At 37.4% G+C, this 15,655-nt stretch overlaps 1 protein-coding gene across 2 annotated transcripts; it reads left to right on the forward strand.

Annotated features, from left to right (window-relative positions):
* The first annotated feature begins 1,513 nt into the window (after positions 1–1,513).
* Positions 1,514–3,498, forward strand: LOC106407372 (FKBP12-interacting protein of 37 kDa-like). 2 transcript variants are annotated; one of them, XM_022704066.2, is made up of 10 exons: positions 1,514–1,687; positions 1,757–1,809; positions 1,981–2,039; positions 2,147–2,183; positions 2,271–2,358; positions 2,467–2,531; positions 2,618–2,638; positions 2,757–2,804; positions 3,009–3,086; positions 3,174–3,498. In XM_022704066.2, exons 1-10 carry the CDS (start codon positions 1,660–1,662, stop codon positions 3,366–3,368), a joined length of 672 nt encoding a protein of 223 aa, XP_022559787.2. In that variant the 5' UTR covers positions 1,514–1,659; the 3' UTR covers positions 3,369–3,498. The 2 variants fall into 2 exon arrangements, with proteins under 2 accessions (XP_022559787.2, XP_013703684.2); XM_013848230.3 differs by having other exon boundaries at positions 1,515–1,687; positions 3,003–3,086.
* The last annotated feature ends 12,157 nt before the right edge of the window (positions 3,499–15,655 follow it).

Genomic DNA, 15,655 nt, shown 5'->3' on the forward strand with positions numbered 1-15,655 from the left:
TATAAACAAGTTGATTATTTAAAATAATTAAATTACATTTCTTTTACTAAAAAGTTTGACATCCTGCTGTCTATAAAATATAATCTTTATTTATAGTATTTTCAACTCTCAGATTATGAGTGAGAAGAATCATTTGTACTTTTAAATTTCACAACACATAAAACTTCAGCCAATAAAATTCATACTTAAAAAAATGTTGCTTACAAACGCTCTATATGGTATTTAGGCCCAGCCAATTTTTTGCCACATATGTTCTGATAGTTTATTTGAAGAATAAAACATGACATTGGAAATAACATTTACAGAAAGAAAAGAGTTAAAAACTAAGGAAGAATTGACTAAAATATTGGCATTGGTAGTACTTGTGTTTTTTTATCGTTTGCTGAAATCGTATCCAGATTAAATGCATGGTATGCAATACAAGGCTATGACCGTGGTCATAAGGATTAAGAAATGTTTTTTTTTTGTAAAAAAAGGATTAAGAAATGTTGATTGAATAGAAAGAAGTGATGAACAAACACTTTAGCTGGAGTTGAAACAAAGCTAAAGAAAAACGGTAGAGAGCCTAGGACATGACGGTCTCAGCTTCTTCACCATGACTCATTCCACTATTTGCAAATTGCAATGATTAGTAATAAACATTTTTAGTGTAGATTTTAATAAATTCGGCTTTTGAGCAGCGAGTCAGATCCACATTTCTTCACTTTCTCTCCCAAAACAATCGACTATGTGTTTTGCAGGGTAGTGATTTTATAGCTTTTGGTGTCTTCATCAGTGTTTCCAGGGTCACCCTCTCAGATTCAGATTTACGAGGATGAGTCAAAATGCTCCAGTGTTATCGTTTTGTCCACAACGTTAACGGGTGGGTCTCTGTTTACGGCGAATTCTTAGGAAGGTCCTCGGCTCTGGTTGATCGTCAGGGTTCGGTGTTCGCTCGCCGTTAGAGGACGATGGTGAAGCCACCACATATCACTAGTTAGTCCTCGGGGCTTGGTCCTATCTCCCGGAGATGGGAGTTTCAGCATTTCTAGGTTTTTTTTCCATGATCTGTGTCTTTTCTTAACTGTTTTGTTGCTTGATTGTTTAATTATTTTTATCTATATCTAGGAGTCACCGTTTCTAGCAGACCGAAGATATATAACAATAACTTATTTTTAATACATATGTATTTATTAATACATATAGTATTGTATTTATTTTTAAAAAAACAAAGGTTTTATAAATTCTTAATATATTATTTAGAAAAAAAATGAAAGATCAAGTCGAATGTTTATGCTACAATAGTCCAGTGCATAAAGCTACAATAGTCCAGAAAAAAATGAAAGATCATCTCCATGTGATGGACCTCTTCACCACGACTCTCTTGACTACCTATAAGGCTACAATAGTCCAGTGCATCTCTTGAATTTCTTTTGGGTAGGCTTGAGTTTCAGGCAAGGCCCTTTCTGCCAATTCGTCATCTTTTTAAATTTTATTTACAATTTAGTCCCTGGAAAAGCAAAGAATTACATATATAAAGCAAAACCGTATCCAGACGCCGAACCGGGTTGACCCAGTTCTCTTCTCTTCCTCGAAACCTTAAAAGGTAAACCCTAAATTCCCCAAATCCCGTCACTCAGCATCGACATCCCGCAGAAATCTCAGGTTTTGGTTGCTCTAATGGACGGAGGAGATCATTCCGCTTCAGGTCGTCGTCTTCTTCACATCCATGCTTTTTGATAGATCGCAGTGGATTGTTTCATCCTCATTGTTTCAGGTACTAAAAGAAGCTTCGAAGACGATGAAAGTGATACCTCCGTGTCAAAGAAGGTAGTTTTATTTGGGTGATCGATCATTAGAAGTTCGAAACCCTAGATTAGATATTGGATTCCTTCTGAACGTGTTACCATCTCTCTCTCTCTCTCTCTCTCACATTGTGCGTTATATTCTAATTGATTTGAGTCACTGAGAGATTCTTTGTTTGTGATCTTCATCATTCAGCGTTGCACTTGCACGAAAGTGGATGAAGAAGCTGCGATGATTGTGTCACTCACAGAGAGGTTCTGTATCCAATTCCCTTTCTTGATTCTTATTTTTTTTTGGGCCTTAAGCAGAAAAGTGTTTGCTTTGCTTTATAACCTGCTTTTGCTTTCTCTCTCTGTGGCAGTCTTCAGAGCTGTAAAGATGAGCTTGCTTCATGTCAAGTATTGTTTACTAATCCTTGATCTGTTTTTTTTTCTTTTTCTACATTAGTGTTCTTTGCTGTTGTCTGACTTGTTTTGTTTGGTCAGAGTGAGCTTGAATCAGCCAAAGCAGAGGTTGATAAGTGGAACACAGCGTTTAAGCAAGAGTCCTTTGTACCTTCTAGAAAATCTCCTGGTTAGACTTCTCCATTCAATGTCGTCTTTCTGCTTGCACTTTCTTGAATATGCCTATACCCTTTTGATAGTCCCTACAATGATTCTGTTTGCCACTGTTTTCTTTCAGAACCTCAATTTGTGATTGACTACATCCAAACTCTGAAATCTTCCGAGAAGTCTTTGAAAGAAGAGGTTGGCATTTGGCTAACAATTTATTAATATGTACAAAGGTCTTTATGTCCGAACAAGTTTTAATGGTTGCTTCTCTCTCATTTCAGTTGGAAATTGCACAAATGAAGGTAAAAGTCTCGTGGAATCATATCGCCTTACCGCTTGTTTCCACGCCCTCATTGTTTTTCTTAGCCATTACATGGAAACAATTGTCGCTAAACATAGTGTATGGATTTGTATCTGCAGTTAGCTATCCGTGATCTCAAATCTCAACTCAAGCCAGAGTCAATGAAGGTATACAATCCCCACCCGCAAATGTTTATCATTATGGTGCAAGTTACACAAAGCTAGTTGTTGAAGCAATTTCAAGGCATACATATTTGTCCAACTTGTTTATGCTATAGTGTTCCTTTGAGGAGGATGGTCATTCTCGACCTTGATTCATGTAAGAGGGAAACTTTCTCCTTGTAAACCCTTTTCCTTGGTCTTTAGTTACAGACAGATGAGGATCCAGAAGTCGACGGCGAGGAGCAAGGATCGACCCCCGCTGGCACCTCACGTATGGCATATCTCGAGGTAATCAACTGTAAAATCATCTTCTCGACATTTGTTCTCATTTTACTTGTATACATTTTAATACTATACTGTTTGGATTTTTTTAAGGATGAGTTGCGTGCGGCAAATACGGTGATCGCAGAGATGAGGGAGATTCAGGCCGTGAGGGTGGATGCACTGGAGAAAGCCCAGGCCACGCATGCTAAGGAGTTCGAGTATCTTAAGAACAACTTGCTGACACTACAACAATCCCCACGCTTGGTTCTTACGGCCGCACCTGAGAATGCTGATGCGCAGAAGTAATCTTATTATATTTTCGCATTATAGTTTGAGTTTGAACTAATAATGTAATCGAAGAAAACATAATGATTTTCTGTAACCACCGATTAACTGAAAACGGTTTAATATTATGCTGCCAAATCATTGACACAAATCAAAACTTAAACGAGCAACTCCCTCGAACCAAATGTGATCATTTCTGTACAGTAAAAACTCTTATAGATTAATAATGCTTAGATTAATCTACAGAGATCAATTACAAAAATATCTTAAAATGTATTTTTTTTTTGTTTTTGGTTAGACAATTTGACCCACTTGTTTATTGTTTCTCGTTAGACAATTTGACCCACTTGTTTCTTTTTTTATGGTTTGAAAATTTATTTTCTGAGTAGACAATGTGTCTGTCCTCTATCATGTTTTAAATATTAAACAAGAAAATAAAGATACCTTCACAATTCAACAAAGCAATAAACAAGTTTGGTTTCTAAAACATGAAATACTACTACAAATCCGCAACCTCATCACAAACCTCGGCAGCTAACTTGATACGCATTGCATGAATGCACTGGTCAGGTCTTTCAAAACCACAACCAATCGCCTTATACTCTATATACTCCGGAGAGTATACACCACACTCACCAGAGTTGTCATTATGGAGCACACTTTTAAGTCTTGAAATCTTGAAATGATGTGAACTTTTTTTCCTCGGCTTTTGCAGGAACCATTTCATTCAGCAATAAATGAATCATCGTCGTGAAAATACGACACTCTTTTATAAGATCTTTGTTTTTCATGACAACCGACTGTGTGCTGTCGTAAACATGGATTATTTGTTTCAACAAATCCACTTCTAAAATAACTCAATGGTTACCATTTATCAAGTGGCAACGATACAATTGATACACATCTGTTAGCCACAATAAAAAAACTCTGGTCAATCAAACTGAGATTACAATGGCGATTTAGGAGTAAAGGTCGTGGTGGATGCTTCTATCAAAGAGGGAGAGATCGTTGAAGATTCAATGGAGGAAGAGACATGTCGAAAGTAATATGCTATCAATATGTAATAGTAGGTCACTTTGCTTCTAATTGTCCCGACGGCTTGCTTAAGCTTCAAGAGACACAAGAAAACGATAACAACGATACAAAAGAAGCAGATGAACATATGATGCAAGAAGCGGTCTACTTAAACGAGAAGAATGTCTTACCAAATATGTAGACAAACACTGACAACAAAAATATATGGTACCTTGACAACAATGCTAGCAACCATATGAATGGATATCGAAGATACTTCTATAAAACCGATAATACAATCACCAGAAAAGTGAGTTTTGGAGATGACTCTCGCATATACATCAAAGGAAAAGGCACAATATAGTTCATCGACATGAATGGTGAATCAAGAAAGATGACTGGTGTTTAATTTATTTCAGACCTGAGAACTAATATCATCAGTCTTGGCCAAGTTACATAAGCAGGATGTGATATAAGAATGAGAGGTAAATTCCTAACGATGCATGATCAAACTGGAAAGCTACTTATCAAAGAAAATAGATCAAGAAACTGCATATACAAAGTCCGCATGAAGTAATAAATACTGCATGTCTACATCTAACAACAATAAGTGAGTCAAGTAGATGGCATGTGAGGTTGGATCACATGAATGTGGACACAATAACACTGATGATACAAAGAGAACTTGTACAAGGAATCTCGAGTGTTAGCATTGACAAGAAGATATGCAGATCATGTCTACTTGGGAAGCAAACTAGACAAGTTTTCCCTCAAGCTACCTCTTCTCGAGCATCTAAAATACTTCAGATTATACATGGAGATATTTTGCAGTCCAATAATGCCAAGACCACTAGCCGGGAATAAGTATATCTTCGTCCTCATCAATGATCACTCTATGTACATGTGGATAATCTTGTTGAAAGAAAAAAGTGAAGCTTTCGAAAAGTACAAAAAATTTAAGTGCTTAATAGATCAAGAAACAGTAGCAAAGATACAAATATCCAGAACAGACAGAGGAGGAGAATTTGTTTCACGAGAATTCAATACATTCTGCGACAACTTGGGTATAATACGATATCTTACCGCACCGTACACACCACAACAAAACGGAGTGCTTGAAAGATGAAATAGAACTTTACTTGAAGATGGCAAGAAGTATTCTGAAACATATGCATATTCCAAACTATTTGTGGGGAGAATCAATTCGACAATCTGCGTATCTCTTGAACTGAATAGCAACAAGAGCACTCAAAGATAGAACTCCATACAAATTTTTTTAGATCTAAAAAGCCAAACTTTGATCACCTTCGAATATTTGGATGCAGTGGATATGCAAATAAAGAGAAACCACAGTTGAGAAATCTTGATGAAAGATCACGCATGCTGCTTCACTGAGGCACATAACTGAGATCAAAGGCATATCGGCTGCTTGATCTCAAATTCGGAAGATAGTTGTGAGTCCAGATGTTGTGTTTTATGAAATGAATAGCTGTAACTGGAATAAAATAAAAACAGAGCAAGAGCATGATGGAAACTTCATGCTCACTCTTGGAGAATTTGTAAACCGTGGTATCCAAGAAGCAAGAAGGAACGTAGAGAGTGAGCAACTTGGTTCAACGTTAGAAGATCGAACAGATGATAATGAGGACGAAGAGGACACAGGTGGTTCCGAGAATGAAGATTCTGTTGCACCACACGAGCATGAGACAAAAGCCGTGGATGATCAAACCCAAAGAGTAATAAGAAGAAGTGAAAGACAGAGCCTAAAACCAAAATATCTTGGGGATTCTGTTCTACTAGCTGAAGAAAAAAGAGAAATATTACTGTTATGCTTGAACAATGAGCCAAAGAGTTTTGATGAAGCAAGAGAATCAAAGGAATGGATACATGCTTGTGAAGATGAGATACACTCTACCGTAAAGAAAGAAAGTGGAGGCTAATGGATCTCCCGTATGGAGCAAACCGATTGGGCTAAAATCGGTGTTCAAGCTCAAACAAAATTCTGATGGAAGTATTAACAAATACAAAGCTCGACTGGTTGCAAAAGAATATGTACAGCGCTATGAAGTTGATTTCGATAAAGTATTTGCTCCAGTATATCAGATTGAAACCATGTGACTTCTTGTCAATCTTGAAGCAACAAATGGGTGGGAGGTACATCATCTTGATGTTAAAACAAAATTCCTTCATGGAGAACTAGAAGAAACCGTCTTTTTGTAGAAACCTAAGGGATTCAAAGTCAAGGGAATTGAAGGCAAGGTTTACAAGCTCAAAAAGTCTTTGTATGAACTAAGGCAACCACCAAGAGCGTGGAACAACAAACTAAATCAAATTATTCTCGAGCTTTGGTTTAGAAAGTGTTCTAAGGAACTGTTTATCTATTGAAAGATGGTGAGTGACTGTCTTCTCGTTGTTGCTGTCTACATAGATGATCTTTTTGTCATAGGGACAAAAAGAAAATCGATGAAGAATTTAAGAGAGAGAGATGGCCTCTAAGTTTGACATGAGTGACCTTGGGAAACTGACATACTATCTTAGAATTGAAGTGTGTCAACAAGAACAAGGGATAACGTTGAATTAAAAAACGTTATGCATTGAAAATCTTAGAAGAAGCCGGTATGGAAAACCACAATTTAGTCCATACACAAATGAAACTGAAACTGTCGAAATCTGAGGAAGAAAGAGAAGTTGATGCAAATGGTTCATGAAAAATATCGGATGCCTTAGATAATTACTTCATACAAGACCAGATTTTTCTTATTACATTGGAGTGCTGAGTTGATATATTCAGAGTTTGAGAGAGTCTCCTGGAACTGCAGTGAAACAATGCTTACGGTATTTGCAAGGTATTACTACTCTCGGCTTATCGTTTGGATGCTCTAGTACAAAGATACCGAAACTTATTGACTACAGTGATAGTAGCCATAATGTTGATCCTGATGATGGTGAGAGTATGACTAGACACATTTTCTACCTCAGTGAAAGTCCAATTACTTGGTATTCACAAAAGCAAGAGACATTTGCGTTATCATCGTGTGAGGCAAGTTGGTACCGAGTCAGCAAGACAAGTAATTTGGCTTCAAAACTTGCTTAGTGAAGTCACGGGAATTGCATGTGAGAAAGTTGTGATCAGGAAGTTGTGATGCATGTGCTTGGTGAGATGCTCCCATGCCATAGCTCGATCTTTAAACGAGTGATAACCAATGACACATACATCTCAAGAGGAACTTATTTAAACTTTAGAATCTCATCAACCATGTGAAGCATGTCAATGAATCCTTTATTGGTTCAAAATTCCTAGAAATTCTGGTATCACTTGTCCAAAACTTGAATCCCATCGTGAGTTGAGATGGCATGCATCGTTGTTAATGTCACATTGCTCGTCTCTTTATTCATCACGTCGATCATAATCATCTTCACTATGTCGTTTTTCATGAGTCGACATTACAAAATGATTGTCCACAAAATCATCATCCTCGTGTTCTCTTCGTGAACTATGTTATGTTGAAAGTTTCTATTTTGTGGTCAACCGTGATGATCATGGTGAAAGTCATGACGTGTCCGCAAAACAGTGGAAGGTCGATTGTTAATGCTTGTTGTAAAGCTTCTTGAAGACATACAGTGAAGTTTTCCAAGGTTTGTCGTAAGTCGTTAGGTTGTTCATCGTTGACTTTTTTCAAGGAATCAAGGTAGTGAGGATTAACTTTTAATTGAGATCAACGTCTCCTTAAATTCATTGAGAACTCATTTTTAAGTGCTTATTATATCTTTTAAATTCTTTTTCACTTTTGCTAACAATTTCATTAAATGTTAACCACAATAATTCGACAAGATTGATTGAATTGGATCCATCTGGGACAAGAATTCAAAATGATTAACAAAGAGTTTTTTTATTTGTTTACAGAATAGGTTAGACATAGTATTTGGGTACCAGTTTAGATACAAGTTATTTCTTTCGGGTATCAGTTTTTTTGATTTTGGAACATGGTCTATTTGGGTATTATAAGTTGGGAAAGTGCCAAAAATACTATTTTCAAAGTACCACTTTTCATGTTTACAATAACCACTTTTACCCTCATCTTTAATGAAGGGTAAAAGACATTTATAACCTTTTGATTACTTTTGACAAAAAAAAAACATATGGTTAACTAATCTAAACTTAAAATATCAACTCTAAACCCTAAATCATCAACTCTAAACCCTAAACCATGAAACATCAACTCTAAACCTTAAACCCCGAAACATCAACTCTAAACCCTAAATCCTAAAACTTCAAATCTAAACCCTAAAACATCAACTCTAAACCCTAAACATAAACCCTAAACCCTAAATCTAAACTTAAAACATCAACTTTAAACCCTAAATCATCAACTCTAAACCCTAAACCATGAAACATCAACACTAAACCCTAAACCCTGAAACATCAACTCTAAACCCTAAACCATAAACCTTCAAATCAAAACCCTAAAACATCAACTCTAAACCCTAAATGTAAACCGTAAACCCTAAACCCTAAACCCTAAACCTTATATTTTCTGAAATTCGAACCGTAAACCCTAAACCTTCAAATCTAAACCCTAAAACATCAACTCTAAACCCTAAAGGTAAACCCTAAACCCTAAATCTTCAAATCTAAACCGTAAAACATCAACTCTAGGGTTTTAGGGTTTAGGGTTTAGGATTTAGGGTTTAGGATTTAGAGTTGAAGGTTTAGGGTTTAGGGTTTAGAGTTGATGTTTTAGGGTTTAGGGTTAATTTTTAGGGTTTAGGGTTTAGAGTTTACTTTTTAGGGTTTAGGGTTTAGTGTTGATAGTTTAGGGTTTAGTGTTGATGGTTGAGGGTTTAAAGTTGAAGTTTAGGGTTTAGGGTTTAGAGTTGATGTTTTAGGGTTTAGAGTTGAAGGTTTAGGGTTTAGGGTTTACGTTTAGGGTTTAGGGTTTAGAGTTGAAGGTTTAGGGTTTAGAGTTTAGAGTTGATGTTTTGGGGTTTAGAGATTAGAGTTGATGTTTCAGGGTTTAGGGTTTATTTAAAAATAAATAGGGTTTAGGATTGATGGTTTAGAGTTTAGAGTTGAGTTTTAGGGTTTAGGGTTTGAATTTCGAAATAGTATAATTCAGAAAAAAATTTAAAAAATTATTTTTTATTTTTTTAGATTTTTATTTATTTATTATATATATAAAGAACATGGACATAAGAGTTTTTTGCCGTTTAATGAAGAAGATATTTTTGAAAATATCATTTTAGTGGTGGTAAAAATGAAAAGCGATTGCATGAAAGTGGTAAACATGTAATTTCCCCTTATAAGTTCTTCTACGTATTTCGAGTTGGGTCCTTCCAGATCTTACTAGGTTTGGTTATGATACCTAGAAATCTAAAAATATTCAAATAACTTTTATGTTTAGAGACATTATCAAAACAATAAAAAAAACAATAAAAAAAATATAACCAAAATCTGCCCGGATGTTTATTTCTAAAAGAAAATGTACATGATATATAAAGAAATATAGAAGGTGAGAAAGTTTGAAAAAAAAAAAAAATAGAAGGCGAGAAAAGTCTAGGTTAAGATCAACTACACTGAATGGAAAAAAAAAAAAAAAAAAACTACACTGAATGAAAGAATATACTAATTTACATATTTGGATCTACTACCCTTAATATATTTTAGTGATGTGTGATACGAATGTTGATTTGTCAGTATTTGAGAACGAAGAAAGCCGCCGCTGGAATTAATAAAAGGGAAATATCTTGAACTCGCATTTGACAAATATAACTTCTTTTTTTTTGACAGATATAACTTAGACAAGTGATACTATTATATCGAGTGAATATTTGTTTTTTTCTTTCTCTGTTTCATCATTCCAAGTTGGAAATAGTATTTTATGTTTTGAATGAAAGTTAAGTTTATTGAAAATATCATTGTTTTATGACTTTTCAAAACAGATATACATAGGTTTTATCCATTTAAGTTTTGAAACCAAAGAGTAAAAATGATGCTAGCCTCCTGTGGCGAGACACATTTGAAAGCCTCTTTCGTAGTAGCTATGTTTTTATAGTTCGAATTCCAGAGCAATCAATTTTGTACTCTTTTGTTAATGGCTTTTGTGATTGATTCTGGTGTATGTTGTTTGAAGAGCAATTAATCTAGCGATCGTAAAGTGACAATAACTCCACTTAAGAATTTACATTTTTGGATTCATTGCTGGACTTAACAGTGTTGCACTCCTAAAAGAGTGAACTGTTTTACACCAACAAAAAAAAAACAGAGGGAATCGTGGGAGGTGTTCTGAAGTTCATAGCAGTTCTATAGACTAATAATATTATTAATGAATTTTGCAAAAAAAAGAAAAAAAAAATACTATTAGTGAATTGACTTGCCTAAAAGGAATGCAAATTGTATTTACTAGTTATATACTTTTATATTTTAAATATAAATATATATCATTAAAAACCATTCCGTGAAAAGGCATCAGTATAGAACGAGTTCAGGCACACCAGAAAAACAGAACGAGCTAAAGTTATAAAGAAAACAATCGAAAACAACACCAAGCATGCAGATCTATGGTAGAAAAAAAAGAAGACATGGAAGCTTAGCTTCCAACTCCAATGTGGATGCCGGTGGTTCACACCTTCGATTAAATGCTAACTCACAACTGTCGGGTGTCCAAGGCCAGTCGATAGCTCCGTCCATGGTGTATCTTCAGAGGAACCACCACCAGAGGTGTCCCGCGGCCACAGACGACGAGACGCCAAAGGATCTGACTCTCGACACCCTAAACGCATTCTCTTCTATTGGTCGTCGCCATCTCAAAGTCCGAGCATGACGCACATCTCCACCATCAGTTCTATCAAGACAGAAATCCATTCCAGAGAAGACACAATACCTACAAAACCGCCATCCTGAGATCTACCGGCCATCGACGGATTTTCACTCAGAAACTCCACCACGACTGAGAAGAGATGGGTCTCCAAGATGCCAAACACACAACTATGCCGTCAAGTTGCTCAAAGGTCCAACTCTCTATGCCACCCCCTCACCGACAAACTCGCCGCTACTCCAACGAAGCCTCAGATCTAACACCGAAAGGTTCAAAATCTCATCAACTCAGAGAAGCACACATATGGAAAGCAGAAAACAGAGGTGTGGAAAGCAAAACAAAAAAAAATGGAAGGGAGACTGGCGGCAAAGAAGAGAGCCACCGACTCATGTTAAGAGTTTTCAGGGCTCTTAATCAAATGTTACAGTATAAAGGATGTCAAACCAGTTCTAAGTGATTCTAAAGCAAAGGGAATGCAAGACCATGTTTAATCTAAATGCTATCAATTGGTGAGATGATTTTTGAACTAGAATACTACTAAAATGCAATAAAGAACAAAGCTTTCCTTTCTTATGAAATGGAAGAACTCATGGGCTAAGGGAATTGACCTTGGGTGATCAAGTTTCAACCTAAAGGTGGTATCTTTCATTCAATCTATCAACCTTAGACCTAGACACAATCCTAAACAAATTATATCTCTAGATGAATGTTCATTCACTAAGATAACTCAAGCTTGAAATTTCTTTGGTTGAATATTATCTAAGCAATCATTAATTTCAAGTCCATTAGTCATCTTAACACCTTTAACATCAAATCTCTTTGGTAAAGAATGTTAAAAGCTTAGGAGAGTTGGTTCAGGCATTTTATCAAACACATTTCGGGTATGAAATGCCTAGAGCTCAACTTTAGAGAGGCCAACTCTAAAATTGCAATAAAGCACTCTAATAGCAATGAACAATATGGATCTATACTAAAACACCTTAGATCTAGCTTAATCACCCTTAGTCTCCCTAACCCATGAATCCAAAGATGATTACTCACTAATCTTCATGATAAACCCAAGAATCAATGATGATTTGGTGTTAATCATGATTGGTGATCAATATAACTAAGCAATTACACAAGATAATAATCAAGATTAGATCTTTTACCTAAAGGTTCTTTGTGATTAGATAGAAAAACAAGATTCTCCTCTAACATTAGGTTTATAGAGTATTTATATGACTTCTAAAACCTAATGGGCTCAGTCAACAACCTGAAAGGCCCAAATAAAACATAAATTATCGATCAGAAGAAAATACACGCCGCGGCTACAGCAGGTCGCTCCGCCAGGTCGCTCCACATCTGGAGCGGGTTAGTCACCTCGCTCGCAACATCGCTCCAATATGTTTGCTTCACGTCTTCAAATCGCGCGCGGGTCCATGACGTCGCTCCAGATCTGGAGCGGGTTAATAACCCCGCTGCGGGACGTCGCTCTAAACGCCATCTTCACGTCTTCAAGTCGCGCGCGGGTTCATGACGTCGCTCCACCAGGTCGCTCCACTTCTCGAAATTTGTCGACGAGAGGTTGAGCTCGGAGCGGGTGTCTCACCCCTGTGCAAGAGGTCGCACTGTCTTCGTTTCGTCGGGAGCGGGTGTCGTAGGTCGCTCCCGTAACCCGCTCCGGTGCTCTGTTTGCTCAAACAACATTTTTCCACTCTCTTTTTGATCCCAAATGCTTACAAGTATCTCCAAGAATTCCAATGGACACTCCAACACCTGATAAAGATTTATGCAATGCAAAAAGGAAACTAAAATGCATAACCCTAATCTAAATGATCAAAACATGCGAGAATGAAGAGTTAAAACATTGCAAATGTGCAAGATATCAACTCCCCCACACTAGTCCTTTACTTGTCCACAAGTAAACTTTCAAGAGAAAAAAGGGAGAGTGGTTTGGAAATGGGAACTCATTACCAAAAGGACACTTTCTAGCCATCAACCTAACATCCTAAGGAAAACATAGCAAATAGCATGAGCAACTTTCTTAGTGCACTCTAGTTTCTCAAGGCCTATTAAGACTCTTTTATCTCTACACAAGGCACATTGTCATCCAACCAACAAGTTCTTTAGCCAACTCTCACATTCATTCACACACACACACACACAAGGTGAATTGTTGCAAATGGATATTTGATCTCAATCATTTGTTTTGGTGAGAAAGAGTGGTCTAATGTGAAGAAAAATGGGTTTCAATTGCATCATTTATAGTGGCTCACACTCAAGATTAGGAGCAAGATCATTATGCAAAATTTATCTAAAAAAAAGAGCAATTCATGCATACAATGCTTGTTCTCATCATTCTACCCCTTTTCTAAGTAGCTTTAAGTTCTACCCTTCTTTTCTTTCTTTCCCAAACCCAAAATACTCCCACTTTCATATCTCACCCAATGAACAACTCTCTTTTTATTTTGACTCAACCAACTAGGGACCTTCTTTTTACTTCTTAGCTCTAACTCTTTTTCTTTGCCTTTCCCCACTATCTTATTGAGACTTTTTTATAATAGTGAATACCTCAATCCAAACAACATTCAAACTCAATGTTGGCAATTTCGAATATTCTCAAATCTCAAGAACCCTAATCTTTTCAATTTCGGATTCTACTCATTTCTACCACAAAATTAGCAACCCAACATGATATATAAGCTTTCCCTAGTCAAATTCACAATAATCAAGCAAGAAACTAAGCTAAATTCGAGTTTTAATTTCTAGGGTTCATGAACCCACGAAATTCATCTTTGGATTTCCATACCTTGCTTGGATTAGAATGAAAAGATGAATTGATTCAAGAAAATAGACTATAGGGGGGAAAGCTTGGATTTAGAAACAAGAATGGGCTGATTTGGTTAAGATTTGAGTGAGTTATGAGGTTTTTTGAGTTGGGAAATTTTAGAGATTGTGTTTGTGTTTGGGGGAGAAGTGGGGAAAACGAGAGAGAGAGAGACGGGCGCGGGGTAGGGTTAGGGTTAGGTCGGGTCGGGTCGTTAGGATGGGTCGGGTCATCGGGTTTCGGGTCAAGAAATCATACATGGGCTGTCGTGGAGCGGCTTCGGTACCTCGCTGCCATACCCCGCTCCAACGTCGTTCATATTTTGGACTTTTGACGCGCGAGTTTCAAACCCCGCTGCCACACCCCGCGCTGAACCGTCGTCCGAGTCTTCGAATCGTGGCACGACGTCCAGACCCCGCTGCATCACCCCGCGCCAACTCAGGCTTTTATGTTTTCGTTTTGACGCGCGGTTTCATCACCTCGCAGCACTTAGCTCGCTCCAGGGAAGCTCGAGCTATCGACACGCAGAGCGACCTCCAGACCTCGCTGCAACACCCCGCTCCAAATATTTTTTTTTTTATATATCCTCGTGAAGTATGTACAAGGATAGATATGGCACTTCCTCCCAAGTGAGCTTGTTTTAAGTCTCTAGCTTAACTTTGTCTACTTTGAGACTAGGCTAGAGCAGGATCAGAGAGTGGGGTTGATGTCCCATTCTCCTTGGGTGTTGTAGCCATGTACTGCTTGACTCTGTCCATTAACTGTGAAATTATTTCCTTGCTTGTCCCAAAGTAAAATTGCTCCATAAGGCTTCACTTCCTTAACCTTAAATGGACCAGACCACCTTGACTTGAGCTTCCCTGGAAACAGCTTCAGCCTAGAGTTGTAGAGAAGAACTTGATCCCCAGCTTTGAACTCTCTCTTGAGGATGTGCTTGTCATGAAAGACCTTGGTTTTCTCTTTGTAGATCCTTGAGTTCTCAAAAGCGTCCATCCTTATCTCATCAAGCTCATGTAACTGAAAGAGTCTCTTCTCCTTTGCACTCTTGATGTCAAAGTTCAGCAGCTTCACGGCCCACAATGCCTTGTATTCAAGCTCAACTGGTAGATGGCAAGCCTTTCCATAGACAAGGTTGAAAGGGGTAGTGCCTAAAGGAGTCTTGTAAGTTGTTCTATATGCCCAAAGTGCATCATCAAGCTTGTCTGGCCAATCCTTCCTCTTAGTTCCCACAATCTTCTCCAATATTCCCTTGATTTCCCTGTTGGAGATCTCTACTTGACCACTTGTTTGAGGGTGATAAGGTGTTGCCACCTTGTGTTTCACTCCCTTCTTCTTGAGAAGACCTTCAAACAGCTTGTTGATGAAGTGTGATCCTCCATCACTTATAACCACTCTTGGAACTCCAAATCTTGGGAAAATTATGCTTTTGAACATCTTTAACACCACTCTTGAGTCATTTGTAGGACTTACCACTGCTTCAACCCATTTGGACACATAATCCACAGCCACAAGGATGTACTTGTTGCCATAAGAAGAAGGAAAAGGTCCCATGAAGTCTATTCCCCATACATCAAACACCTCCACCTCAAGAATTGGATTTTGAGGCATCTCATTTCTCTTGGTGATGTTTCCTCTCCTTTGGCAAGAATCACACTTGGAAACAAAGTTTT

Source organism: Brassica napus, chromosome C6 (genome assembly GCF_020379485.1).
Source record: "Brassica napus cultivar Da-Ae chromosome C6, Da-Ae, whole genome shotgun sequence".
Lineage (NCBI taxonomy): Eukaryota > Viridiplantae > Streptophyta > Magnoliopsida > Brassicales > Brassicaceae > Brassica > Brassica napus.